This window comes from Cygnus atratus, chromosome 7 (assembly GCF_013377495.2).
Source record: "Cygnus atratus isolate AKBS03 ecotype Queensland, Australia chromosome 7, CAtr_DNAZoo_HiC_assembly, whole genome shotgun sequence".
NCBI lineage: Eukaryota > Metazoa > Chordata > Aves > Anseriformes > Anatidae > Cygnus > Cygnus atratus.
Genome location: NC_066368.1, coordinates 37,167,662 through 37,195,492, shown reverse-complemented (window position 1 = coordinate 37,195,492; position 27,831 = coordinate 37,167,662). Strand labels below are relative to the sequence as shown.

At 40.3% G+C, this 27,831-nt stretch overlaps 1 protein-coding gene across 6 annotated transcripts in view; it reads left to right on the top strand.

Moving 5' to 3' along the window:
- ADK (adenosine kinase) overlaps positions 1-27,831 on the top strand; it is a 291,598-nt gene that overhangs the window by 5,410 nt on the left and 258,357 nt on the right. For 2 of the 6 annotated variants that reach the window (XM_035543036.2, XM_035543002.2), the window contains exons 1-3: positions 2,990-3,100; positions 8,632-8,706; positions 26,578-26,631. In XM_035543036.2, coding sequence (XP_035398929.1) covers positions 3,087-3,100; positions 8,632-8,706; positions 26,578-26,631 — 143 coding nt within the window. In that variant the 5' untranslated portion in view covers positions 2,990-3,086. Of the gene's footprint in view, positions 1-2,989; positions 3,101-8,631; positions 8,707-26,577; positions 26,632-27,831 lie in introns of those variants that run through there. The other 4 variants (XM_035543028.2, XM_035542992.1, XM_035543022.2 and 1 more) reach the window with 3 other exon arrangements.

Here is a 27,831-nt window from a genome sequence, read left to right as displayed (position 1 = left end):
CTTACCTAAAACTAACCTTAGTTTAGTACTTAGAAGAAATTGCATGAAATATGAAGGTTGATGGAGAACTTTTTGGTTGTATTGTAATGTAGACGATTTATACTGAATATTGTGTTATGGAGCATAATACAGTGCAAAGCTAAGGCCTAGTTTGCCTGTATCTTGATTAGACAACTTACACATGTATAGTTTCACGGGTTGCTTCAATAAAGTGCTCTTTTGCAAGTTCTCACGTACTTGTCTGTTGGTGTATCAGGTAGGGGTACAGTTTACTTTTAATTCATTGCTGTGCTGGAAGAGTAAACATTCTAGTGGAATCACCTGAGGTGCGATAGTTCATCATACGTACAGGAACTGAGATGGCCCTGAAGATCTATTCCTTACTGTATAATGACAGAAGCAGTCAGGAGAAATTGTGGCTAGACCCTATCAGGTGCTATATGTTTTTAGATGAAAAGCTGTGAATTCTGTATTTTTGCTGGGATTTCTGAAGCCAAAACACGTGCAAAGGCATGGGTCAGCCGCTCCATGCAAGCCGAGCAAGTTTGGAAGGAGCTGGATGGGCTGAGCAAGTTCAAACTGGCTGCCTAGCACACACCTGGTGTGACTACAAGTCGAACTTGTGGCACAAGCTTCACAAAGTTAGTCTGTGAATGACTGTAATTGATAAATGACTGTTTTACTAGGGATTCCCTGATTGCTCTTGCTCCAGCTGTGTGTCAAGACATCTAGAAGTTACCTGGCAGACAACCAAAAACCCCAGTAGTGGTAGGTGATGCCTCAAAGACATCAGTAACAGTAGATTCTGCAGGTATGTGTTAGTACAAGCAAGATGATTGTTCATACACTTAGGAATAGTTGTAAGTTTATAAAGTGCTATTGACAAGTGCTGTTGTGCTAATTCACAAAAGGTTGTTTAATTTTCTAGAAAAACAGCCTTCTCATAGCATCTTGCTGAATTGGTAAAAAGTTAGAAACATTTGATGGTACCTCATTTGGACTCTGTAGCTTAATATTCATAATATGCAGTTGTTATATGGTAGACATTACTACAAATATAGGTAATGTATTATATCTATTTTCCTGTATATATTCTTTCTTATGTGCTTGTTAAAGCCAGGTAATTATTTGTGAGGGATGCTACTTCTTGATTTTTTTAACATGTATTTATTGAAAATGTTGCAATAGGACTAACAAGACACAAGCTTTGTTACTGCTTTGTTACTGCTATTGTTATATTTGTCTACATGACAGGATTTCCCTCCACCCCCTCATTTTCAGTTACAAAACAGAGGTTTGGCTGTTAGGCACTAAAATTGTTAAAATAAGAGTAACTAATCGTTCAGAACAGATCGGAGGTTACAGCCATTGTGTGTCCAAATACAGTATTTAAAGTCCTATTTCAGGATTTGGGAACCTGTTGTATTGTGTGTTGCAAGCTTTTGCTTAAGTGATGGGATGTGTTTGCCACTCCCCTTAATTTGACTTTTTAAGACCCCTGACCAACTTTAATAACCAGAATTTTGTGAGTGATAATTCATTTTGAGTGTCTAGTTGGGAAATCCAAGGAAATCTGTCCAACCTCAGGTATTAAATGTAAATATTCCTGTTATCTTCTAATGATGCCGTAGGTCCTTAAGCATCATGAACATCTGAAATTTTGACCTCTTATGACACACCTGAAAATCAGCAAATTCTTGAATTGTCAGGCTTTAATTTTTCAGAGTACGATATTCCCATTTTGTAGATGAAGAGGCTAAGGCTAATAATAAACACATCATTTAGAAGTTTAGAGGTAATATAGCCTTACTTAACAGAACAACGTGGGATTCGCTTTTGGCAAAAACAACCCTTTCTGACATGAGTTTCATGAATCAGTGCTTCTGGTGCTGGTAAGTTAATAAAATAAGTGCCAAATCTGCATGGGGTAGCAGTAATCTGGCAGCCAAGTGAAGAGCAAGTGGGCAGGAAGACAGGAAGAGAGAAAAACACCAACCTGGCTTTGCCGATGCTTTCCATCCGTGGCCTGGCAGCTCTCTTTGGATGTCATACGCTTCGGGATGAGGTTAGAAGGTGAAGGGCTCGGACGGTGGCAACCAGGCCCGCATCTCATCAGCATCTCCGCTTGGCCTCAGGCAGGTTGGGAAGACGGAGCCACGCCTGGTAGCTGCATGTGGCAGGTGGCTGCCAGGTGCTGTGGCAACCTGTGAGTACAATAACCTCACATCTGGAGATGAGGAGACCCTGCACCTGCGTGGCTGGCCGGCTGTGCTCCAGCACCTGGCCTGGCAGAGACCCGCGGGTGCCGTGTCAGTGACAGCTGATGAGGAAGGCTTCGAGAAGGTCGCCTGAGGCCTCACTAAGGTCGTACCCAGCACGTGCAAATAAAAGGCGTGAAAATGCATCCTTGTACGGTGTGTGAAAATGGCATGTGGGGGGCTTTGCTCTGCTGGGGAGGATGGCTTGTCCTGGAACAACACTGGGGCAGTGGGCAGATGCCCGGGATGGTGAGATCGGGGAGGGCAGGGGGGCTGTGGGGTGGCCACAGTGGGGGGAACCTGAGGGGTGGTGGGGTCCCCACAGGAGCACAGCCGTTGTCACGGTGCCCTGACAGTGCCTGGGGCCGCGCTGGCCATCTTTGCTGAGGGCACTATAACTGGGGCCCAGCACCTGAGTGCTGCCTCCAGCTCGTTTCCCTAACTTATCGCGGGGGGCCGTGACTCCCGCCTCGGGCAGGGCACGGAGGCAGCGGCCCCACGAGAGCCGGGCGAGGCGCTGCTCGCTGCCCGCATCAAAGATGGCGGCCGGGGAGCCCGGGGCGCCAGGCAGGCCACGCCGCCGCCCGGTACCGCGCGCGTCCGAGCCGAGGCGCGAGGCCGGCGGCCGTCCGCACCGCCGGGCTCCCCGCTGCCCTCCGCCGCCGCGGGACCGCCCACGGCCGCCGCCCGGCCAATGGCGGAGCGCGCGGGCGGGCGGGGCGGGGCGGCGGCGCGCAAGTGGCTCGGGCGGGCCGTGGCCGGCGGCTCAGTCACGGCCGAGCCAGCGGGCGCCGGGCAGCGGGCGGGGAGGCGACGCCGCGGGGCGCCATGCCGACCCTCAGGTAACGCCGAGCCCCGGCGCGGCTCCCCGGGGAAGGAAGGGGCGGCGGGGCGGGCGCCGTGTCCCTCCCTCCGCCCGCGGTTTCCCTCTGCCCCCGCGCGTGCGGGGGAGCCCCGCTCCGCTCCGGGCTGTGCTGCGCCCGGGGCCAGCCCAAGAGGCGACGGTCCCCGGGCACGCCGAGCTCCCCGCAGAGGCGGGCGAGCGCCGGCCTCGCCACCCGGCTGTCGCCGCCCGCAGCCCCGGCTCGGTGCCCGGGAGCTCCAGGTGCCGAGCGGCGGGGGCGCGGCGAGGCGCGGTGCTGCCGGCCGGCCGCTGGGGCCGCGGTTCTGTCACGTCGTCGGGGCGAGGCGTCTGTGAGATCCGTGCCTAGAGGTGCGCTGAGATGAGCGACCGTGGCAAGTCCTACCAAAAACTCCGAGCGGGCAGGTGTCGTGAGGCGGGAGCCTCCTCACGCAGGTGCCCCCATCCCGCAGCCCCCGGCCCGTTACCGCTGGGGACGGCCCGCCTGGCCCCTGCCCAGCCTCACAGCTCCGCGGGGCTGGGACCTGGCGGGTGCTGCGGGCGCGCTCACCCGCTGGGCTGCATGAGGGGCTCCCTGCCGCTGGAACGGCTTTGTGTCGCTGTGACAGCTCTGCCTCCGTAAGGCCAAGGCTTTAGGCTTGGTTTGTGAGAACCTGTCAGTGTATCGCTATGGAAGACCACAAAAGTTTCATGACAGATGCTATCTTCACTGAAGATGCTCCAGTAAGTCAGCATGTAGGTGGGCAGCTCCTTTACCATGTACTGCCTTTACTTAAGACCTAAACAGGACAGCATGAGAGCAGTCGGGCAGGCCACTGGCATGTTCGGGCTCAGTACGCTGAGGTGGCTGGCTGGTGATGTGGGGGAAATTGTCTGGACTCAGGAATCACACAGTAACAGCTCTGAAGTGGTTTTAGTGTCAGAGGGCCAGCAGCAAACACCGTATAACTCGCTTATAATTATGTTGCATAGGGAAGCACGATGAGGGAAGAATGCTGTTAGTCAAAAGCTTCTAGCTGTTCAAGTGCGGTTGATGTGGTGCTGTTGCTGCTTGGTTTCATCTACCTGTGTAAGGGATCTTTGACAAATTCAGACCTTGTGTTACGTAAGGTTTGACTATGTTCCTTTGCGACTGAAGTACGTATGCTTAGAATGCATCTTGTTTGGCGTTACTTAAGGTACGATCATGCCCTATAGGTATACCTAAAATTTCGGGTTTTACAAAATGGTGTCTTACATTTTTAAATGGAAGACTGGGCATACAGCAGGCTGTCATGCATTGAGGTTTTGTCATGCAACTGGGACACCCAAGTTTCCCAATCATGTTTTATTATGGCTTTTTGACTGTAAAGTGAGTCAGCATAAGAATTTTTTTCTGTGTACGTTACAGCTGCACAGCAGGATGAGGTTGTTACAGACCAATAAAAAAGGTGGATTTATCAATTTAGCTCCCATTGCTGTTTGTTACTATTCGTTACTATTACTATTATGTTACTGTTCTCATCTGTAGATGAGAATATCTTTGCGACAATTAACAAGAAAAAATGTGAAATGCTTTTTAAGAGGTAATGGGATTTGTTTTTAAGCAAGACAATTCTGTAGCCAAGTGCTCAAACCATTTCTCTATCTGTGTACCAGTGCCCAGTGCTTTTGCTGACATTTTGATGCTGCTGTTCCAATGAAGTGCACAGTAGTTTTCAGGTGATAACAGAATTGGAAGATACTTAGACAGTACTGCCAGTGTTCAGCAGCCAGCTAGAGGCAGAACTTTATTTTTAAAGATGCCCGCAACAGCATAGTGATTATTAATATATGACTAGGATTTCAGACACAGCTTTTCAGATCACTCAGTTATGGTTAGTGTTGTAGATCTCTTTCAAAATGGTTGAAGGGTAGCTCAGTACTGATGGCTTTTTTTGTTTGTTTAGGTTGTTCCACCAGTTTAGTTGCACTCCATTATTTCTGAAAATTGTGATGAGGAGATAGTACTATGTGATAGGCTTTGTCTATTTGTGAAAAATTAATGGTGATCTCACAAAATGCCGTAATTAGGAGGTGAAGATACATTTAATGGATTACATGGAACTTATAATTAAAACTAACTCTTCATCCAGTCCAGTGGTAAATGACAAACTCATTAAAATACATTACTTCTTGCCAAGCGTTTAGAATGCAAATGCATTCTAAGCCTTCTAATGCATCTAAGCTTTCTGTCAAGCAAGCTGGCGTTGTTTCTGTGGTTTTGTCTACGATGCGGATGGCATATTTCTGTGTCCGAACAAGTCTTAGATTTGTATCAACATCTTATTTTTGTATATGTACTGTATGCATATGCCTATTGCATATGCATATATATATATACACACCCACACATTGGCACTGATATAGTCAGATTGTATGTCATTAATTTTTGCAGGTGGAGGGCTTGTCACTTGTTTCTTGAAGAGATAAATGTTGTTTTGCAATAGGTTAGTCAAATTAGACAGGAACATCCTTATGGAATGAGTAGATACCATCACTTGCGTGCAAGAGACGGGACTGGATGGAGTCAAGGAGGCTGTGGTGTGCATAAGCGTTTGTTCCACGTCTGGTGCAGAGGTGTATTACTCAAATAACCAGCGTATTGTGAAATCTAACATTTGAGCAATCTATTGCTGCTTCCTCGCTATCTTATATCATGTTGGTTGCAAATAATCTGTGAAGCTTTAATCAGTCCAGGTGTCCAGTGTGACTGAGGAGCAAACACAAGGCCAGTAGGGTTCACATCTAGTGCTGAAAGCATTAAACTCGGTGAGAATGTAACGTTCCAGCATCTCCGATGCTTGCTTTGGTGATTTGTAAACTTAGTGTCCTACAGGATCCTAAATTTATGTTTATGTATGTGTTTTTGCTCTATAAAGTCAGCTATTGTATGTGTGACATTCTTTTCTTACTGTCGGCACAGAGGGATGCGTTACAGCTGAGTAACTCCCTACCTCATCTGATGCCTCAAAAGAAACAGCAGTGTAACAGAGCAGCTAATTTGCAGCCCTTCAAGCAGGGAAGGGTGATTTGCAGTGTGCTGAAGTGTAACTTGCACGCTACTGAAATGTAGTGTTCGGTTAATCACGTTGAATGTGTTAAGGGTTTACACTGCGAGGTCTTAAACAGTAGAAACACTGGAGTCTTCATATTGTGGTTTACAAATCTAGTGTTAGAAAATGCTAATCACAATATTGTCAGCTTTACCTTGTTGAATTTTTTAAATCTGTGGCTTTTATATAAGAGGTTGTTTAGACTCTTTCTACTTAATCCAAGAAGGTGTTTTTACCATACTCCATGTGACATGACTACAGTCTCCAGTACAAATAGAGTGTGTGATTCTTTTTAATTTTTTTTCCCCTTTCCTGTTTGCAAATGGAATGATAGCATGCAGTTTTAAGTATGGGAGTCCTAGTATCTTGGGACTTCCTTAATTCAAACATCTAGCTGAAGTAACTGAAAATGTAGAAATGTCTGTTAATTGAAGATACAAGGATAGCTATTAATATATATTAGTTCGTGTCTTCAGCTTATTTGCAAAAATAAGTTGTGTTACATCTTCCACACCTCTCGTCTCTTGAAACTTTCCATCCCAGATAGCACCTTACTACACAGCCTCTACTGTACTTGAGAGGGGATGATTGTAAAAACCAGCGGGAGAAGGAAAATTTGAGGATAGAACAGGACTGTCCTGGATAGACCAGGATAGAACTGGTCCTATGATACTACTGATGAAATACTTAGTTTTTAAAATGGAAAGAGTGTCCTGTCTAGGGGCTCTGACTGCAATCCCCTTTATCCTTATATCATCTTAACTGGAATCTGTCTTTCCCTCCTCTTTTCTTCTACCTGTGTATAACTTAGCATTATTTTGATCTGCTTTATATATTCTAGTATTTAACAGAAACAACGCTTCTCACACTAGCAAAAATACTTAGTGAGTCTTACAGGTTTTTTACCAAGCAGATGTTGCCTGCTTCAATTATGAGTGAGCTGTATTTCTGGCCCAGTCTTCCACACGAACTTGGCAATACAGTGAACTGGGCTGTGAAGGCCTCTCTTTAAAGCTACAAGAAGAAATAAGCAACGTCAGGCATGGTTTGCTACATCTCTATCAAGGGTATTAATCATGTTGGCCACTTCTTCATTTCTGGACTTCAGAATTTAACATTTAGCGGAGACTAATATGGCATCCTAAAGAAGAAGAAGTGTGACTGTGTATTTTTGGCAAGCATCGCAAAGTTTGACAGATATTTGTCAGCTAAGGGCCTTTCTTGTTAGCTGTGAGAGGAAGTACGTGAATGAGTTTCCAAGCTCTGTTGGATGCAGTTTGGAAGGTTGTTCCATACCATCTCCCTTCTGCTTGTTCTGTGTTCTGTTTTCTTATCTTGCTGAGTAGGAGTTAACGAAATCCATCATTTAGTGGACAGATGTCGTGTCTGTAAAGCATTTCTCCTGCTCTAAATGGGCCAAAACAATTGGAAACTCACTGGCTTTGAGATTCAGCCAATAGTGTTATTCAGCTTTGAGCATTCAGTTAGTGAAGGCTGCAGTTGCAGTAGCGCTATTTGGGAGATGGAGAGACCTTGAATCTGCTTCCTCTGCTAATACTTAATAGGAACTCGGTAAAGAGGGAGACTTATTTGGTGGTGTTGATACCGATGCTCCCTTTGGTAGGTACAGCAAGTGCTTGCCCTGCCAGCTGTAGGCATCAGGTGTTGGCTTAGCAAGGAATGTGATGGTTTTGAATGTTGTTTTAGGCAGCCTTGGAGAATGGCTGCATTCACTCCTACTTGACATTAGGCTGTGTATCTAATCCTTTGGTATTAGTGCATTATTGCCCAAATGCGTGCTAGTCAGGAAAATGTAATATGTGATTTCTGAATGAGCCTTTGAAAAATAAAATAACAAAAGCCCGCTCATTCAGTTGTTGACAGTATCTGATGGCTTGTTTTTGTGTGGTGGAAGTCATGGTAATGAATTTCAATTTGATTAAAAAGCAAGAATGAATGTTCTTAGCAGTAGAAGGCTTTGCATTTTGAGATGGCTGACAGTGCAGAATCCATAGGCTCTTAATCTCAGTTGATTAAAATGCACTTAAATTGTAAATTATTGGCCAGTATCAGAGTAAACCCAGCAACTGAGTCTGCTCAGTGAAATTTTTATAAACTGGTTTGATGCTCCCCATACTTAAAATCTGGTATTGTAACCTGAATGCAATTCTTAAAATGACAGAATGTGGTTTTGCATGCTTTATATACTCGTGACTTCTTGTAGTCTGTATATAGATCACAATATTCTTGTAAGGTGGTTCATTCAAATTTGACTCTTGGTCTGTATGCCAGGTAAATGGTCGCTACTACACTGGGCAAAATGCCTATCGTTTTGTTCCTCGGTTGTATTAAAGAAAAACTTTTTCCTCTCTAATAAAAAAGTAAATCTTCAACATACTGTACTAAAGTAACTTTAAAATAATTGGTTCTCTTACAGTGAAAATGTCCTGTTTGGCATGGGAAATCCTCTGCTTGATATCTGTGCGGTTGTGGACAAGGACTTCCTTGACAAGTAAGTCTTGATTTCTTTTCTCTCTCTCTCTTTTTTTTTTTTTGTCAGTTCTGTCTCCAGAATGATGCCTATAAAGAGGACTAAGTGCTTGTGTAATGCTAAGTTTACACTGACTTCTGAGGGATTTTTGGCTTTTTCTCAAAGAATATTTATTCTATCAGTCATTTTATTGTTCTGGCCAGATGAAGTTGTGGTGGTAGTGTCAGTGAACAACTTCATTGTTTCAGAACGTGGTTTTAGTATTTGTTTTTTTTCCTACCAATTAAATATTCTGGTCTTTTAGTGTAATCTTTGGTTGGCTTTAATTGGAAGCAATCATTAATGTCAGTGTGATGTAGTTAGCTGTTGTATAAATGTGCTTTTTTTGATATATTGTTACAGCACTCTTTTTCTCTTTCTTTGGTAATGAATTTGGGGGCAAATGACCCATTTCAATAACAACAAGAAAAGTTATGCATGTGTACTTTAATTTTTAGATTTCATTTCAATTTATCAGTAAAGAACAGGACCACTCTTATCAGGAAGCCCGTTATCTTACTTAAGCCTAGCTGTTATGCTGCCATCCATATAGCCATATCACTGAATTACTGTTTGTATATTCCTGGTAATGCTGAGATTACTCATTCTCAGATCAGTTTATAGAGATGTGGCTCTTCCAGAGTTGTAAAATGTAGTTGTTCTGTTAGATTCTTCAGCATGAGCTCAGTTTCTTCCACTTTCTGCTGCTTTGTGTCTCTAGTTTTCAAGTGATGAGTCAGAAAGTTGATTTCATCTTTCAAAGTGCTCTGCTCACTATTCTTTGTTTCATTTTTAAAATACTGTTTTTCTCTAGTCATTCTGTGTTTTTAATGGGAATACCGGATCAGGAGTAAATTTCTAATCACTGAATAAAGAACAGGTGCAGAGTTTGAATATGTATTGTCAGCCACAAATCTTTTGTTATGAAGCTTTAATAAATGCAATAATTTATTTGTTTTGCAGCTGATATTTTTATCACTCAAATTTACATATGCAAATTTGAGTCCTGTCAGACAAGTTAAACTATTGCCTGGAACATCATCTGCTTTGTGAGCATTTCTTTACTGCCAAAATGCCTCTGTGGAGCATTGAATTATTTAAAGCAATAAGCAGTCCTCCAGCAGTTTCACAGGGGACCTGCAGATAGTGTGATAGCTCTGCTAATAACCTGGAAACTGGGAAGCTTGTCTACACTCTTCTTACATACCTGACTTTTCTTCTAGCTTCCTGTTTGTCAGTGTGTGTGCATAGTTGTCCACTTAAAAAATGGACAAGCACACTTTTACTCCAAGTCCAACTGTGTTTGCAGTACTTCCTGAAATAGGAATCAAATCCCATGCATCCTCAGCCTGTGAGGGGAGATGAAGTAGCAAACCTAGTTATTTTAGAAGTCCTAGAATTAAGTTTTTCAAATACTTCAGGGAGGTGAAAGAACACGAGTGTTTCGGGACTGCAAAGCACTTGACAGACACTGTTGATCATACCAGCCAAATTTCTGTTTTTCCTTGTTGAAGAAGGCATGCAGCCATCTCTAGCCCCCTAAGGTTAGCTTTTGGTGTCTTGGCAACAATTGATCGCTTCTGGAGTCTCTTACCTCTTCAGCTAGACGAACGTTTCAATGGGACCATAAGCCAGCTTGGCTATGACTTGAGAGTATGAAAAGAGGCTGTTCTGTTTCTCTCAGTCTGCTCTCCTCTCTTGTAAAACCACTCTTTTAAGAGTAAATACCTGTGTTCGGAATAAAGGGCTTGATCTTGCAAGTTTAATCAACGTCTATTGTCAATGAAATAAGAGAATGTTAAAATGAGTCCTGCTAGCCAGATTGTTTTTGTACCTTCTATTAATAAAATGCAAATGGAAACAGTATAAGATTGTGTAGGAAGTCTCAAATAATCCTTTAAACAATATATAAACTGTGTACATGCCGTTTTATAAACAAACTTGAGAATAAATACATAATAGCAGTCCTACCACTGGCAGATTGAGAACAACTTCCTGCCATGCAATACTGGCTTGAACAAATGAGCCGTGTTAGAGGGTTGGGTGGATGTTTTTGCCTTGGTTTATTAACATAGCCCTATCACTTTTCTTTCAAAGTTGAATTTTGGTTTAATCTGGACTTGGTCCGAAGTCTTCAGTATCTTGACAATTTTGGAAAGCTTTAAGCCTTTCCTAGACTCTCTATATGAGAGGTGGTCTTAATTTATGTCACAACAGAACTCCACTGTGCCAGTCTGATTTTCAGACCACAGCAGCAGTCTGGCATTACCTGAGCCAGGGAAGTGTTGGCCTCTGTCAGGCAGTTAGGCTTTTTCAATCTCACTTCTTATCTCTGGGGAGACAATCTGAAAAGTTTTAGCAATGTCTGTGGCACTACTGAAAGCTGTTGATATCCAAAACCACTTCAAATTCTGTTCACAGAGCTGAAAAGCAGTCTTGAAGTCCTTGGGTTTTTTTTTTTCAGAGTATCTGCATGAAAGAAATATCAGAAAGATAGTGTTTTGCATGTCCTTTTAATTTGAATTAACTCAATAACTTTTTTTTCCCCACCCCATTTTTCTGGGATATAGATACTTGCTGAAATAAGAGATTTTATGGGTGGTAGGGGAAAGAAAAAAGGGGAGATGCTTTGTGGGTGAATTGCTCACTGTAGCTATGTTAATCTTGTGAAAGTAACTTTACTAAGAGGTGCTTATTAAAGCTTTCAGTATAATTTGTTTACTAGATTCTACACGTGACATTCAACAGGAATGATTCCTTTACCTATGGAATTTGTAACAGGCATTTAAGTATAACTTCATAGTATTTAATGTCATATAGGTTAAAGCAGACAAATTCTATTTAACCTATGCTCATGCTTTAAAACCACTTTCCAGAGAAACTCAGTACCTCTAACTTTTGGAAATACTCCTATACTCTGCTGTTAGGAGATGGCATTTGTTTCATTGCTCTCTGTAGAAGGAGCAGTGCTCTTAAGCAGATAGGTAATTTTTAACAGCTATAGTTGAACTGTTTAGGCTATAGAGATCTGGTCATTATTTGTCACCTCAAGTGCACATCCAGCAGTTGTAAAGCATGTGTTCACAGGATGGGACCCACAGGTGCAGACTTTGCTGCCAGATTTAGGTGAAAAATACAACTTTAAGCCTTTTCACCTTCATTAATGTGTTTAGTTTGACTTTGGGTACCTTGTCAATTCTCTAGGATGTGTTAGCAGGTATTTGTATTGCTTTAAGTCAAGGGCTGTATTATCTGCCCATACAATGCTGAATGTATGGAAAGTACATAGTAGAAACTTAAAAAAACATAATTGTCCCTGAAGATTTACCTTTTTAAAAAATGTTTGCTATAATGTTCCATTGTTTCAATAATCCTAGTGAAAGATCACTACTAAAAGGTAGGTGTTGTGTTGGCTCATTGGGTAGAGAAACTGAACAGCTGAGGATTTTATTAGCTTCTGGTTTGAGTTGTATCTGTAGAACCCAATTTAGCTTATCTCAGGGTGTGAACATAAAACAGTGTTGATACTGTTGAGCTAAATTGCATCATCTGACTGCTGTTAAATTTTTTAAAAAAACAATGTTTGCTTACAAAAACTTAAGGTAATGATGGCTGTCTTTAAAAGGACCTCTCTGTACTAATGGGACCATAAATTTGGTAGCATGCCTGACAACTTAATTAGAGCTTTTTACAAGCCTGATATTTTTTCCTAGTGCATTTAGTTAAAGGTCTAGTTTCAATGAGGGAAAGATTTTAGGTAAGTTCCATTTGGAAGAAGCTATATGAAAACTCTACCTATGCAAAGACAGAGCTCTGACTAAGGAGTTGTGATGTTTCCAGGGTACACTAAGCTTGATCAATGATTTCAGAAGAGCTTTTAATTACTTACGTACCACCTACATACCTGGAAGAGCTTGTATTTACTTATGTGCTTGTAAATAGTATGGAACATGTCGTTGTTAATGTATCAGGGGTTTTCACTTCTTGTACTTGTTTGTAACTTCAGTTATTATTTTTTTCAGAAAACCCATTTCATTACATGTCAATGGAATACAAACAGTTCTTGAATTAATTGTGTTTTTTAGAATGACCTTGAGACACGAGTGACTGACATGTGCGCAGCTTAGCTATATTTTTCACTTCACACCCAAATAAAAACTTTGTTAAAAAAAAGTTTGGGAGTTGTGTTACAAGGCAAATACTGAAATACTGGAATTTTAAACTGGGTCCTTTTTGCCTACTCTAACAGCAAACAGGGAACTGTAGGTGAAAGAGCTCTGTGAATGAAGTTGGTCTGTTTTTTACTAGGCAGTAATATTAAATGAAAAGACCCTTGCTGAAGATACCTTTGATAAAGCTGAGTTTCTCATTGAGGAACTAACATCGCTCTAAAACAAGATCGTGAAAGCTTCTCTTTGGAAGCAGAACTTGCTGTTTGTACTGAAAAAGACTTCATCTTGGTTTCCTAATCAGACACTTAAGATTGCTATTTGTTCAGAGTACAGTAGATAAAAATCATTTACTTGATAATGATGATCTCGTTGCAGGCATTCTTGTTAATTACAGGATAATTAGATGTGATTCTAAGACTGTCTTCTATTCCCATCCTTCTTCTCCAAACCAAAATAGCCAACAGTATAGGAAAGGTACTTTTTTTTTTTCTGTTTTGGAAAGTAGTGAAAATTTGATCACTCATGAATTGAAAAATAGAAAAATTCAGTTAAAATTACCAATAATTTGTCATTTTTTTTACTGTAGGTTAAGTTAATTTGTAATGGAATTGTCTCAAAAGACAAATTTTTAATGATAGCAGTCTTTAAGTTGTTGTCATACCTTTTTAAAAAAAAACAAACTTGTTAAAATTAGATTTTTAAGGAAATTGTAATTCACATTGCTACTTGACTGGTCATGCTTCATTCAGGTCAGGCAGCACGCAGTCTTGTCAGCTTTTCTTCTCCCGTTGTGTATATTGGGATGAGATGGATTCTGTCCTTCCATTCTTGAAATGAAATGTGTTGAACACTTCTTTTTTCATAACTTAGTATTTCATCAGGCTGCTCCTGAACAATGTATGAATACCACATCAGTGTTAGCACTGCTGTAGCCTGTGCTGTGAGGTACTCGGCTGCTGCCGGTCCCTGCTGCCATTGTGGTGCCGGGCCTGGCGTCCCCACCTCCAGGCTTGCTCTGGCTGGGCTTGGCCTCCCTCCTGCTGCCTGGCACCTCTGGTTTCTGCTGTAGCCACAGGGACAGGGTGGAGGCAGCCTGTGCTCCCCTTAATTGCTACTGTTCTTGTTTACCCCTGGCTGAGGGCTGGAGAAGGGTAAACCTGCTGTTGGAAACTTATTTGGCTTTATTTTTGGTGGGGTGGAACTTGGAGTATTCCAGGTTACTGGAGAAAGACCAAGTCTGCATTGCAGACAAGATGTTGTGAAGCCAGAAGTTCCCTATTGAGTTTAGATTAAATGCAGAGCTGGGGACCAAGATCTTCATTTCACAAACCCTTGCCTCTTGCTTTAATAGTATACTAGAATATCTTGCTGAGAGTGTTATGCTTTTTTATTTTTTGATTGCTATCAAGAGATTCAATGATGAGTTCACCAGTTTCTGGTGTAGATGCTTGTGTTGTGTGTCATCAGATTATTAATTTGAAACTGTGCTGAACCTTGTAAAACAACGCTGAACCTTTCAGGACAACTTGAAAATCGCAACTCAGAAAAGCTGTGTCTTTGCAAGTTGCATGAATTGATTCCAACAAATTGCCTTTGTTTTCCAGTTTTACTTTGAATTTGTGGTTTTATGTCTGCCTTGTCAGATAAAGAGTAGGGAACTACGGCTGGAGAACTTTGTGATTATTTTTCCAGCTCACTCCAGTGATGTGTGTGTTCTTGTCCCTGCCCCCTCCCCCTCCCCCCCCCCCCCCCCCCCACTTGTCCTGAAGTGACAGTGATGTGAGAATCTGAGATGCACGTGACAAAGCATAAAGGGGAGCATAACTGCCTGGTATGACAAGCTGTAACAAGTGAGCAGTAACAAGAAGCTGCAGAAACTCTTCGGAACTTTTCAAATGAAGACCTCCCTCCAAATCTGCTGCTCCTTTTTTAGTTGCTATAACTTCCTTTTTGCAAGAGTGTATTCCAGCATGTTTCATTGAAGCTAATTGTTTTTCGAATTATGCTTGTGATTTTGTTCTGTACAGCAGTACTAGGGAGCAACAGAACAGAACTGTTAGTTAGTGTACGTGAGATACTGCTTAGTTGTGTATCTTATGTGTTTGCAATGAAATTCCAGTCTGTATTATTTTTTTATTTAGTTAGTAATGTCACAAACTGTGAGATGTTGGAGATTTGCCTGGAATTGCCTATTTTTGTTGATAAAAAAAAAATTGTTGATTAAAAAGAATGAGAAGTTATTCTGCCAACCTTTGCAAAAGTTAACCTTTGCAAAAGTTAACCTTTGCAAAATCCCTGACTAGTTTCTTCAGCAATTTTTGTGTCATATATGAACTGAGGCAAACTATGTGTAGAGTTAAATTAACAGATTGCACCATTCAACATACTGAATTAGTTGAGGTAAATTGCTTCAGCAATTGCTAGCTTTTTATCATTTTCAAAGTGCCAGCTACTGGTTCCTGCTTTGGCCAAGAACATACTGAGGCATAGCTGACATTTCCAAAGGTAGGACACTTCAAGTTTTATATATAAACTGGGGTTAAAAAAAAAAAAGAACAAACAAACAAAAAGAACAAAACAAATAATAATTAAAAAACAAAAATCAATGCAAGAAGCCTAGCACCCTAGGCGGATATTTTGAATTTGAAACTTCTGCCGAGTCACAAAGTTAGAAATATTCAAGCACCTTTTTCTACAACCAGCCCTGGGTCAAAATTGTTATTCAGTTGAAGCAGGAAGCTACTTTGGGCCGTGTGTGGCAGGAACCATCCAAATGCCTCAGTCCCTTTTTCCTCTGCCAGAATCCTGTGTGTCTGGGCCAGATACTGTGGCTGCAACTGTGGGTGAGATTTAAGATGCAAAACACAGTGGCAATGGCTAGAAGCAAAAGGGAGGAGCAGTTCTTCCCAGAAGCAGTAATTGCTGTTCTTGCTACCTCTGATCCTCCAGTGGTAGGAGAAGATTCCAAGAAGTTTCTCTCCAGCTCTTCCCCGAGTCTCCATCCTGGTGTTGCTGCTGCTTTTTTTTTTTTAGAATGAAATTAAGATGTTTGCAGTAAAGAAACAAACCTTCTCTGCCATTTTTCACATGCTGTTTTTTCCCAATAAAACTAATGTTCTTTGTGGCTTGGTATGTTTTTTCAGCATAGCTGGAATTTCATAAAGCTGCAGCACTTGTGTCTCTAATTTACTGGTTGCCCTCATCAATGTTTAAAAAGAAATAAAATAAAATTAGAGAAGGTGGATTAAGGGACATGAGCTACCCCTGGTACCCGACAGTTGTATGCTTAAACTTCTGTAGGCTGAACTGTCCTGTAACAGGTGCTGAGGTGCCTCCACAGATGATAGAGGAGACCTGGCTGCTAAGCACAGCAAAAGCTCATTGAAACTGTAGTAATATGGAATTGGTGCTTTTGCTTAGTGTGACTGTAACAAACATCCATAAAGTGGGGTAACTGGTGGGGGAGGGAACGAAAAACCCAAGTTACATCTTAAGCTATCTTTAAATAAATAACATTTATACAAAAAAAGTGCTATGTAAGACTGAGTCTTGCATATATTAGTTCTGTTATGGTCTCTAAATAAAGCAGTGCATTTTAAAGTATGATATACCAGTCTTGCTGGATCACTATGGATAATGAAAAGGTGAATTCTTAGTATTTTTGAGAGCAGAAAGTGATAAAGATTAATCAAAATTTGATACAGCCTCAGTGCTTTTAGTATCCTCCTGTTTGGAGGATTTTATTGTTTGAAAGTAATATTATGGACTGAGTTAGTGGTTTATGAGTTCATCACTGGACAGAAGTTTTTTCCTGCATCTTACTGATTTTTCTTGATGAGGTATTTCTTTCTTTGTGCTAGAGATATTAAAGTAACTGTGTTTTAGATTTTTTTTTTTCCTTTTAGTGATGGAGACAGAACAGATTTAGTATGGGGACAAAGCTGTAATTCAGTTATGAAATGTGTTGTATGTTGATGAATCCTAAGAGTTGCTTTATATTTACAAGTGTTGTGTTTACTGCCTGTGTTAGTTTTTGTCCTGGTACTGTCCGAAGTACTAACCTGTACTTTACTGTAGAAATAGAGGCTACTGAACTTCATCCTGATACCTAATGAGAATTGTTTTACAAGTGTGCCTCCTTCTTAGAAAAACAAGGTGAAGGCTTAATTTTCAAGCGTGAAGAGGCTCACTCGGGCTCAGTGTTATTCATATAGGGCATACAGCAAGTCTTTATTTAGAAAAAATCATTAAAATAATCTATAGATCTCCTCATCAGAATCTCAGGGTCACCTCCATGACCACATGACTGCCTTCCCCAAATGATATTTTGCTATAATCTCCTTGTCAAGAAGAAGAGCTAATGCTAATGCAGCAGCAAGGTATCTGGGGAATTTCAGTACTAGTGCTGGTAAGATCTGTTGTAGAACTAGTACAAACTAATTCAAACAATACATTTTTAAAGTGATAATAAGTAATTGTGGCCATCTAGAAGAGAAGTGGAACCCTGCAGATTATTATTGTTTAGATTAGATTGTGTGTGTATTGCTTTTGTTAATTTTTTATTAGTTATTATGTAAATGAAATTTTAATGCAAGATTGTGAAAACTGGTTTGTTGATGAACTAATTTTGATTATAAACACAAGCCAATGTTTATTTCTGGTTGAAGAAAATCAGTATGGAAAGGCTAGATTGTCAGAACAAAAATAATGCAAAAAGACTGATGTGACTAAAATATGGTTTAAATACTGAATGCTCGAAGGGGTACTATTAAAAGAATACATCGAAGAGTTCAGTCTATAAAAAGAACAGCCTAGACTTTTGCACAAATTCAAATAATATTTTATTTCTTAAATTACTAAAGGTCAACCAAAAATATTTTCTATCAATGTTATGAGTACTCTGAGCATCCAGAGTAATGTTTTCACAAAAAAAAAAAGTGTGAAGTGTGGTGACTGGCTTTGAAAAAGGCACTTGCAGTTAGATATTTCAAAAATGATTACTGCAAAAAACATTTCTCTTTAGATAGATACTCAGTGTCTAGAGACTGTAAATTTTTAGCACACTAATTTGTAGTTAAGAAAACCATTTTGACAAGGTCCCTGCTATATGCTTAAGTCCAAAGTGATAGGGCCTACCCTATTAAATGATCATAGTTTTCTGCATTCTGGTGATTAACAGGCTTTGGACTTTCCTGGCTTTCTTAATCCCTTTTAATCATTTAAACCTATTATTGTTTTGACTTCAATTTCAAAAGCTCTTTAAATCTGTCTTATAATATTAATAGCTACTTAAAGTCCCGACTTGCAAACACACTATCAGTAAGGAGTCTATTTTGCTGCACTGAATAATTTAAAAGCAGCTCTTTAGGAAAAAGTTTGATCGGGGGAGAGGGGGGGACGACAAAGAAAAAAAACACCAGAAAAGCTATACCTAGTAATTTTTATATTTAAAATAGTGATCATATCCATGCAGGAAGATTGTGGGGTAAAAACCACTTGTAATTGTATTACAGTGTAGTGGGTTTTCTTCTTCTAGGGTTTAGGAGTGTAGTTTGTACTTAATTGTGTTTGAAATTTAAATCCATCTTTCATTTTCATAGTAAGTGTGGTGTTAAAAAAAAAAAAAAAAATCTTTCTTGCTGGTGCTCTTAGGATCTCTTTCACCCGGAAATTCCACAAGTTTTTTTTTCTGAAAAACAGATGTTTATCTAGGATGTGATGCAGCTGAATATGACTACAGTCGTGTTAGTACACAGGAACTGGGAAAAGCATGGTGATGGAAAAATAAAAACACCAGCAGCTCTTCCTTGGGTTTTCAAGGATGTGGCTTCATTTTCTCAGCACTGGTGTGCCCATTCCAGTACCTGTGCTTGAAGTCTGGAACATCTTAGAAATGGAACAGCCAAAATCTGTGGTTTGAGTTACACTTAAACTCCTCCTGAAGAAGATGTTTTGTTAGTCAGTGTTTTCTGCCAGTAGAGTGCTGCATGCTCTTTTCCCCAGCTGGTATTGATTCAGTGTCATTGGTAACAATGAAAAAGGCATTTATTTCCAATGCTCTTAAGACAGAAGTATCTTAACCTTCCTTGATGATATTTTTTGTATGTGTCTTTCCCATTATCACTAGCAGGTGCTTTACTCTGATCTACTTTTCTTCCCAATTTAAATGTTTTAGATAGATCTTCTGTTCAGGAATGTTAAGGGGACAGAAGAATTACTGAGGCTGACCACTCACTCTGTTGATCTGCTGTTTTTTATTGTTCTGTTTGCTGTGCCCTATTTCTATATTAAACCAGGTCATTGGTGTCTTCACCATTTGACGTAAGGTGGAAGCTCATGTTGACTTAGTTGCAGATTATGGCATCTGATGTATCCCACCCACCCCCAAACTACTGCTCTGTGGAACATGCTTTATCCCTGCCCATATTCTTATTTTTATTTACCTGCTTCGCTCTGCATTTGTGTTTTAAAGTCACATATGAATGGGGTTGCCTTGCTGTCTGCTAGAATGGTCTGTTGTCACTGCATATCCTTGCCAGTTTGCTGTCATCTGTGGATTTCATCAGCACTTAATGCATTTAACTCCAGGTCACGCCTAGATGTGTGGCATCGTGCTGGGTCGAGTGCTGATCCCTGATGAAGTCAGTTGAGGTGTGCAATCTCTTACATCCCCAGTACTTCACTAAAGGAATGTCTGAAAAGCCTTTTAGGCAGTCTTCTCTTTTGTTAGTGGAAGTGGACTATTGCAGGACTGAGATTTTCCAGAGTCAGGTTTTCATTGGGATTGTGTTGCTATCGTACAAACCCTTTGAATCTTTCAGTTTCTCAAGGAAATGGTTCTGGACTTGTATTTTGTCTGGCGACAAAGCAATATCTATTCAGTAAGGATATCTTCTGAAATGGTATAACCTGTGTAAGGTCATCCTAGAGTAACAGCAGTTGGTGATCAGCTGTCATGGAAGACAGAAATCGGTGTTGAAAGGGTGCCTGGTCCGCAGTCAACTTGAGGCCAAGAGAAGCATGTGAAAGGGTAGGTGGGAGAAGCTGTGCTGTTACAAGGCGAGAGAGGTCAAATGGGAGAGAAATGCTGAGGGAGTGGGAAGCATGGTGCATTTCAGGTGGTGAAGCTGGGAGAAGATAGCAAAGCAACAGAGGGATTTGGGAGAGTGGGGAAGATCAAAAGCAGATGTATCACCCTGTTGCGGAAGAAAAGCAGTGCAATCAGGCAAGAGACGGTGACTTTCAGGATATGAATCAAAGCTCTTCGTTGGGGAGCTCTATGGGGAAAGAATGATGTTTTAAAACAAATATTTGGACTATGTTGTATGTGCCAATGACACAACTTTAATTTTGGTTTAGCTGTTTGCATCTGGTCCATGATGAATTTGTCTGCTGAATTCGTGCATAAGGTCTGGTCTGGCTTGTGCTTTTTTGTTTTCATCTGGCTTTAGAAAATGCACAGCCCCTGGAATCTGAGTTAGCCAGTTGAATGTAATGATCCAAACAAATGCAAGTCATGCTGCTTGTGCTTCTTGTTTTTATACGTGAAAAGGATTTTTAGGCTAATCAGTAGATTGAGGCTACATGAAGCATTATTGAAACTTGTAATCAACGGTAGCATTGTCAGAAATGCAGAAATCCTGCCTTGCAGTTACTAGCATTTTACTGCTGTTGGAAAAGCAATTCACTTACTGTCTTCTGATCTCTGTGTAGATGGAGTCAGAAGAAACGGAGTTGGCAGTTAGGGCATCGTTAGTCATCTTAGCCGATAAATTCCGGAAGGAAATTAAAGAAGGCTGACATCCTGTACCTGTCCCCCCATACATCTCATCAGCTAAATATTCTGGGAGATTGGGTTTATTTTGTGCACTGGTCTGTAAATGCTTGGTGAGATAGCACTGTGGCAGCAGGTTCACATGTGGCAGTGTTTCTAACCTGGAAGATCTGGTGGGATGTGCTAACGGCCTTTGGTAGAAAGCGAGCAATACAGACTGAAGAAGGACATGTAAGCACTAGTGTCCCACTGGCTGGCTGTCCTCGTTTTAGAGGATGAATTATTAAGAAAAACCACCAGAAGAGGGACTGCATTTCTGTTTTTAGAACAGTGAAAGTAGCTTTAATATCACTTGAAAGCTGAAACAGCGTAACTGCGGAATCATTCTTATGGAAATGTGTTCTGACTGATCCGAAGTACAAGAAGGCTGCTCAGGGCCTCAAGGGTTTTTACTGGCTTTGTTGAAAACTTATGAAGAAATGCATCGGTAAAGCTCTGCCTTAAAAAAGGTCTCTTCTTTTATTGATGAAGCATAGCCTGCTATATCATGAATTCTTGTCGAGTTCACACAACCAAGAAGCTTTGGGTCTCTGACGGAGAAATCACTTTGTTGCTTTTTTTGGTGACCTTTTTTGTGAATTTCATTTCAGAAATGTACCATTTCATGCATTCCAGTGTAATCAATCTGGGAAACGGTTAAAATAACTGCAGCAGAGCCTGTCAGGTACAGTGAGCTGATGGAACAGCAAAGCCCAAGATCATTGAAAGGGGAGCCAGGGTAGTCAGAGCCATGGATGGTGGCAAGGTTCATGTTTTTTGTTCGTCGAACAAGGTAGAGGAATGACTGCACAGATATCTATGTTCAGAGCTTCCTAGAATGCCTTACTGTTTTTGTATTACTCAGATAGCTTCCATTTTTTTCATGCTGGCTACTCACATTGACAGCTAATGCAAAAATATCTTTTTATCTCTAGCTTCTTGTTCCTTCACAAGTATTATTGAAAATATTCATGAAATATTACTTGGATATGTGTGTGTATGTATGTATACAGTTTTGTGTACCTCCATGTTTCTGGGTAGTCTGTACAGTGGAGTTCTTGACTTGACTCTTCTGGCCCAAGCAGCAATGTATATCCATGCTGATTTTTTATTTTGAACCCTGTGCAATTTTCAGCTATTCTTTTTTCTTTATTTTTTCCTGGCTGGTAGATTCAAGTCAGGAGAAATTTCAAAAGGGAAGTGAATTTTAAAGCAAGGATGTTGTATTGCCATTTTAAAAACCTGTTTAATCATCACCAGTCTTAGGTTTTTGCCTTAGGACAGATGAGTTTTACCAGCTTTTCAGGAAAGTCTGGTACATAGAGCAGATCTGAACTTGATATTCACTTGAAGTTTTTCACCAGTACGTATTTAGCGTAGGCTGTGTTTTCTTTTTCATTTGGTTAAGGCTTTGTAAAATTGAATGCTGCATGAAGGGGAACATGCCTTACAGCTGTTCGTTAAATTAAGAGCGTTTTGCAAAATGCTGACTAAAGTTCAAGGGCATTAGTTTCCATACCTGTCATATTAGGAGAAATATATAAAAAAAAAAAAAAAAAGTGAGTCATAGGCTTGCTGTTTCAGAAAGGTCTTTAAATTGCATCGCACAAGTCAGAGCTGAGCTTACAGGTTCTAGTGTGCTTTAAAAAAAAAAAAAAGACATTTCATAAAATTATATTTTTGTAAAAACTGGAGTTGAGATGATAATTTTGTACGTGAGTGCTGGGAAAGTCATACACTTACAAAAGTAAAAATTAGTGAAAAATGTGTATGCTTCATAGTTTTGTTTTTTGTTTTTCCTTTTGGTAGTACCATAACCAACTCTTGGCCAGAGTTGTATATTTAGCTGTTACGTACATAAAACTCTTGCAAGTGGCCTTAGCATTTTTATAGAGTGTATATATAACTATATGTACCTCCATATTTCCTTAATGTTATTCTGGTTCTATGTAATGTCTGTCCTCAGTGTCTGCAATAATCTTTTAGTCTTTGCCTGTGCTACTTTATTTCCAGGCTTGTTGAAAGAGAAAATATTTAAGATTAACGTAGTATTGTTTGGGGGGGGACAATTTTGGTTGTGTATATATCAATTGTGTATAAATCAATTTTGATTATGTATATATCTGTGCATGTACTTGGCTCTAGAAATGTGAAATTTAGGAAGGGAGGAAATAACACTAAGTTCCCATCTGAATAACTGAAAACAAATGGGAGAAGAAAGATTGAGAGATTTGGGAAGGCCGATTTGGGAAGGCGAAAACATACTTTATAATTAAATTCCGGTAATTTCAAGCTTCTTTTGTTGAAATGCATCTCTGGTTTATTAATAGCCTGGAGTGAAGGAGTTATGGCCTAACGGGAGGTATTCAGATCACCTTGGTTAGCAAGCTGGTGTGGACGTCCTGTGTCACTACTCCCTGCTGTAGGCTGAAGGTAGAGAGATGCTTTTCCAGAGACTCAATTGGAGTTGGGTCTGGGTTTCTGGACGAAATTTAGGAGGTTTAACTTGCACACTTTTCCTGGTAATTTCAGTGCCTGAACATGCCTCTTTGTTAACCAGGTTCGAAAGAATGCCATTTGAAGTAAAGAAAAATAATAGCTCCAAACTGGAAGAAGGTCTTGTAAGGGGTTGTGAAACTCCTTGTTTAAACTGAGGCTAGAGGATGGATGATAAAACAGTGATCTGATAGCCTATGTTTGCAGATACGTTGATTGAGCTTTGATCAGAATAGGGTGTGCTGAAGTGACTATGGTGGAGCTTAAGAAATTCCATGAGGAACCAAGTAAGGGGACAAAGCTAATGCCTTCCTAAAGTGGAGGCTTCACACAAGGTAAAACCAGCAGCCTGTCGGACTGCCTGAAATAGTTGCTTGCACGGTGCACAGGCCGGGCTGTGTGTATCTGGCCAGGCAGCTGAGCTGGCTTGGTGGAAGCTTGCAGCTGTGCGGGGTGATAGCGCTGTGCTGGAGGGCTCTGTCTGCCCCTCAGCATGCCTGCGTGCAGCTGCCATCTGGGAACGGGTGGCTGGAACGTTGGCTATTCTTTCAGTAGATTAAATGTCCCTGAAGGACATCAGGAAGCGCTTAAAAATATCATTTTTGAAATGTACTACAGTTTGTTTTGACATTTACTTGCAATCTTTCTGTAGAACGTTACAGATTCTTATTATTTTGAAATAGTCTTCTGAGCAGTGATGAAGAAACTATTAGCGGTTTGAACTTTATCTTAAATTGGTATTGGATAGTCAAAATTAATAATCAGTATCTGAAGTGCTAGGATGTATTAAACTTGAGTTTCCTCTGTTTTCTGCCCAGTGAAATTTCAAGTTGTGATCCCTTCAGCTCCCTTGCCCACTTCTGAAGCATATTTGCTTCTCTTTCTAGTTTAATAGTAGAACTGTAAATGTGTAATACATTTGCAATGTGTTGTTTCAGTTGCTTAAATAGTTTAAAATGTCCTAAGTTATTTAAAATGTTCAGATTACATATCTTTAACCTCAATTCTGCTTTTTTGGCTCAGCTCTTAAAATTTTTTTTAGAAATCTGGGGGAGAGAAATTCTTCCAAATCTAACCTTCATCAGCTAGGAAAAGCCAACTGGTACTTATCAATCTTGCCTACAAAACACATGTTGGCAAACATTATGTAAGCTGTTCACTGTGCTAGTTGCACGCTTACATTTATTAAATACTTCAGCTGTGTATGAAATATAATATGCATCCTGTCTTAATGCAGAAAGTACTAATGAAAGTGTGACTTCTGCAAGCATGCCCATTTTGTGGGAAACTCCCTGACGTGTTGCTGCCATCAAAGCAGTATCTTCAGGAGGAAAGGAGGAATATTGGAGAAACAAACAAAAAAAGACCATTTTCATGGTAAAAGAAAGGAGGGGTAGCAAAGGAGGGGTAACGAAAAAGAGGTAAGCTAAGGTTCAGCCAAGGAACTGTTCTGTAAACTTCAGCAGGAGCAACTGGTTCCCTCCTATACTCCTCGCCAGCTCCCCTCTGTGCTGTCAGCAGCGTACCCCAGATAAAGCCCCACGCCTGTTTGGCAGCGTTTCCCTGTGCTGTACAGCTTCTGCTGTAGCTTGCTTAACAAAGCAAGTAAGTAGTCAGTCAGGGGTATGGCTGTCTGTGGCAGGTCGATCCCTTTGCCAAACAACCTGATTGCATTTTAAGACTGCAGGTTGCAGAAATCAGTCCTTGGACTTCTGACAGATGTTCCTTTGGAATGTCATGGTAGCTGTCGTCTTCTTCTCTGATATATTACTATTTGCTATCAATAAAATGTTTAAGACATGACAAACAGAGATCTTCAGAAGGGTGCAGCAGTGTTAGGAAGCGTTGGGCCAGACCTTCACCATTAAAGAAAAAGGGTCTAATGCTATTCACTAAGGAAAACATTGATCTGGAAGTACATGTAAGGTCACAACAGTTCAAAATTTGTGGCTTACAGAGTGAAAGAGTGGTAAACAGTAAAGAAGATGCAGCATTTAAACCAGGTGGCCTGCGTCTGTTATTGGACAGTGCATTGTGTAGTCTGCTTTGAGTCAAATGCAAATTCTGCATTTAGAAGGCAAATGTGGATGGGCTCCGCTGTACCCTGGTTGGAAGGGACTGCATGAAGGATTGAGTAGCAAGGTGGATAAATGGATGCAAGTCAGCAGGATGCTCTGGGAAATAACCAAAGGCAGTGTCTGGGTATGTAAACAGGAAAAAATGGGTCAGGTTGTTGATGTCTTCTATGTTTGAATGCAGCACTGGTGAGCTTGAGAATGTGTCCGGGATTGATGCTTGCATTTTGAATCAATTCTGGAAAAAAGAAACACACAACAGTTTTGGAGAATATAATCAGAAAATGGTATCACGAAAATTTTATCTGTTCATCTGAAACAACAATTGATATGCAAGATAGCTTGATTGTAGTTAGTGGCCAGAATCTTTACTCAGAAGGAGTAATGTATGGCTCTGCACTTGATGGCAGAATGGAACAAAAGCAGAAGCACAGCGGTGATGGAGAGCTCCTTTATTCTGAAGCATGAGCAGGTACTGTTTGCAGAATTATCAAAAAACATTCTTTACTTGTATCTGCTTCCATTATATCCATTACATATGGGGGGACAACCCCACATTGTTGTTAGATCTGTGTAATATTTTGAGAAGGTAAAACACTTTTTTCAGAGGCGCAGCACAAGCAAGGTCACTTTTTAAAGGTTTTTCAAAGTGACTGACAGTGTAGCCTGCAGCAGGACTAGCAGTGGCCCATGCTGGTTCCCTTCTTTCTCCAATTCACAGTGCAGGCAGCCTGTCCCCTGAAACTGCCTGCTAGCTCAAGCTAGCAAAGGGGGATTCCTTCTCTCCTGCTTTCCTTTTCATCAGAGGTTTCCTAAGTGGACTGCAGAAATTTTCCTCGTAAATAGCCTGTTAAAATATATTTGTGTGTACATATTTCTTTTACCTACAAAATGTTTTAGGTATTGGTATAATACTTTGATTTACTTAAGGGGGAAAGATTGCAGCTAGTTTTAATGTTTGTGTTGTCTGTAATCCTCAGAAACATGTTCTGCCAGATTGAAATTTTGAGATCAGTGGATAGTTTTGGTATGAAGTGCAATGATTTTTTGATATGTAGGCAGTCTAAGTGTCTAGTCGTATTTGAAGCTGTGATAAAGGCAGAACTTTTGAGTGATTGTAAATTTACTTTAAAAAATGTCTAAAATTTTCTTTAGAAAACTTTGTTCTTGCAATATCAGAGGTACCTGAATCAATAAATATCACATAGTATGATAATTTGCTATTTTTAAAGTATAAAGCTACATTTTATAGCTAAGTTCTCTAGTGAATAATTGTTCTGTGTTTTTTATTTTCAAGGTATGGGCTGAAGCCAAATGACCAAATTCTGGCAGAGGAGAAGCACAAAGAATTGTAAGCCTTTTATGGTGATATACATGCCTGTTTACTTTTCTATGTATCTATATACCTTATTATTAAAGACCTGAAGCAGAAATCTTTTGTTTTCAGAAATAGCTTCTGTGCTTCAGTCTACTGCAAATTAAAATATTAGTTTGGAAACCCCTTGAGTTTCAAAAAACAAGACACAAAAAATGCCACAATCACTTCATTCTTGAATAATTCTGTTCTTAAGTGCAGTTCATATACACACAACTTAAATTTCGTACTGTTCATCCTAGTCAATGTCTTTTTTATAGAATTGGTTACACTAACAGTTACTGCCTTCCTGCAGTATATCCGTGTATAAGTGAAATATTTGTTTAACAGAAATTGGATGGAAGACTTTTTTCAGGTTCGGTGTTGACTCGCTTTTTAAATTTGCCTGGCTGTGTGATGTTATGGCCATCCCCACCTTTGCAAATTGTCAGCACAGCCTGGCTGTGGTTTGTAATGTAGTGAAGAGTCACCAGAGTCCTGTCAGTTGTATTGAAAACTCACTTTGACTGATTGTACTGATTGCTTGTTTTGGCTAATCTGACTTCTGTAGCCTAAAATTATTGTTCCTTGAGGAAAAAATAGATTTGTTTTTGAATGGATCATTCTTTTGTCTTGTAGGAGAGTGGCCATTGATAACTTAATGAAACATTTTAATAACACTATCTTTAATGATTTTTTATCCCTCATTAAAGAGGTGCCCAAACCAAAGAAGCTAGAAATTCAAATTTATTCCAATTTTAGGTAATCTCCCATGTTCCGGCATAATAACCCTTACTTTTTATTTTGACACAATAGGTATTAAAATATAGAAGCTCTACATTTGAGTTGGAAGCAGATACTGCATGCTATGTCTTAAGTATGTGGACGTTTATTTGGAAAAGTATTTTGTACCAGTACATATTGTATCTAGTTATAGTCCAGGTAATATATAGTCAGGGGAAGGTGGATTCTGAGCCTGCATTTTGTCAACTCTTGTTTCTTTTTCCCAGTTATGGTAAGTTTTAAAACAGATACTGAAGTTCTTGAAGTCACTGACTTGTGAACTATATACATGTTTTGAAAGCAGAGGGGGACTTGTTAGAGCTTGATATGCTTTCTTTAATAGCTGATTCGTTTAATCACAGTCACTATATTAAAAGTAATCACTAAACGAAAGATGGCCCAGTTGAAACATTC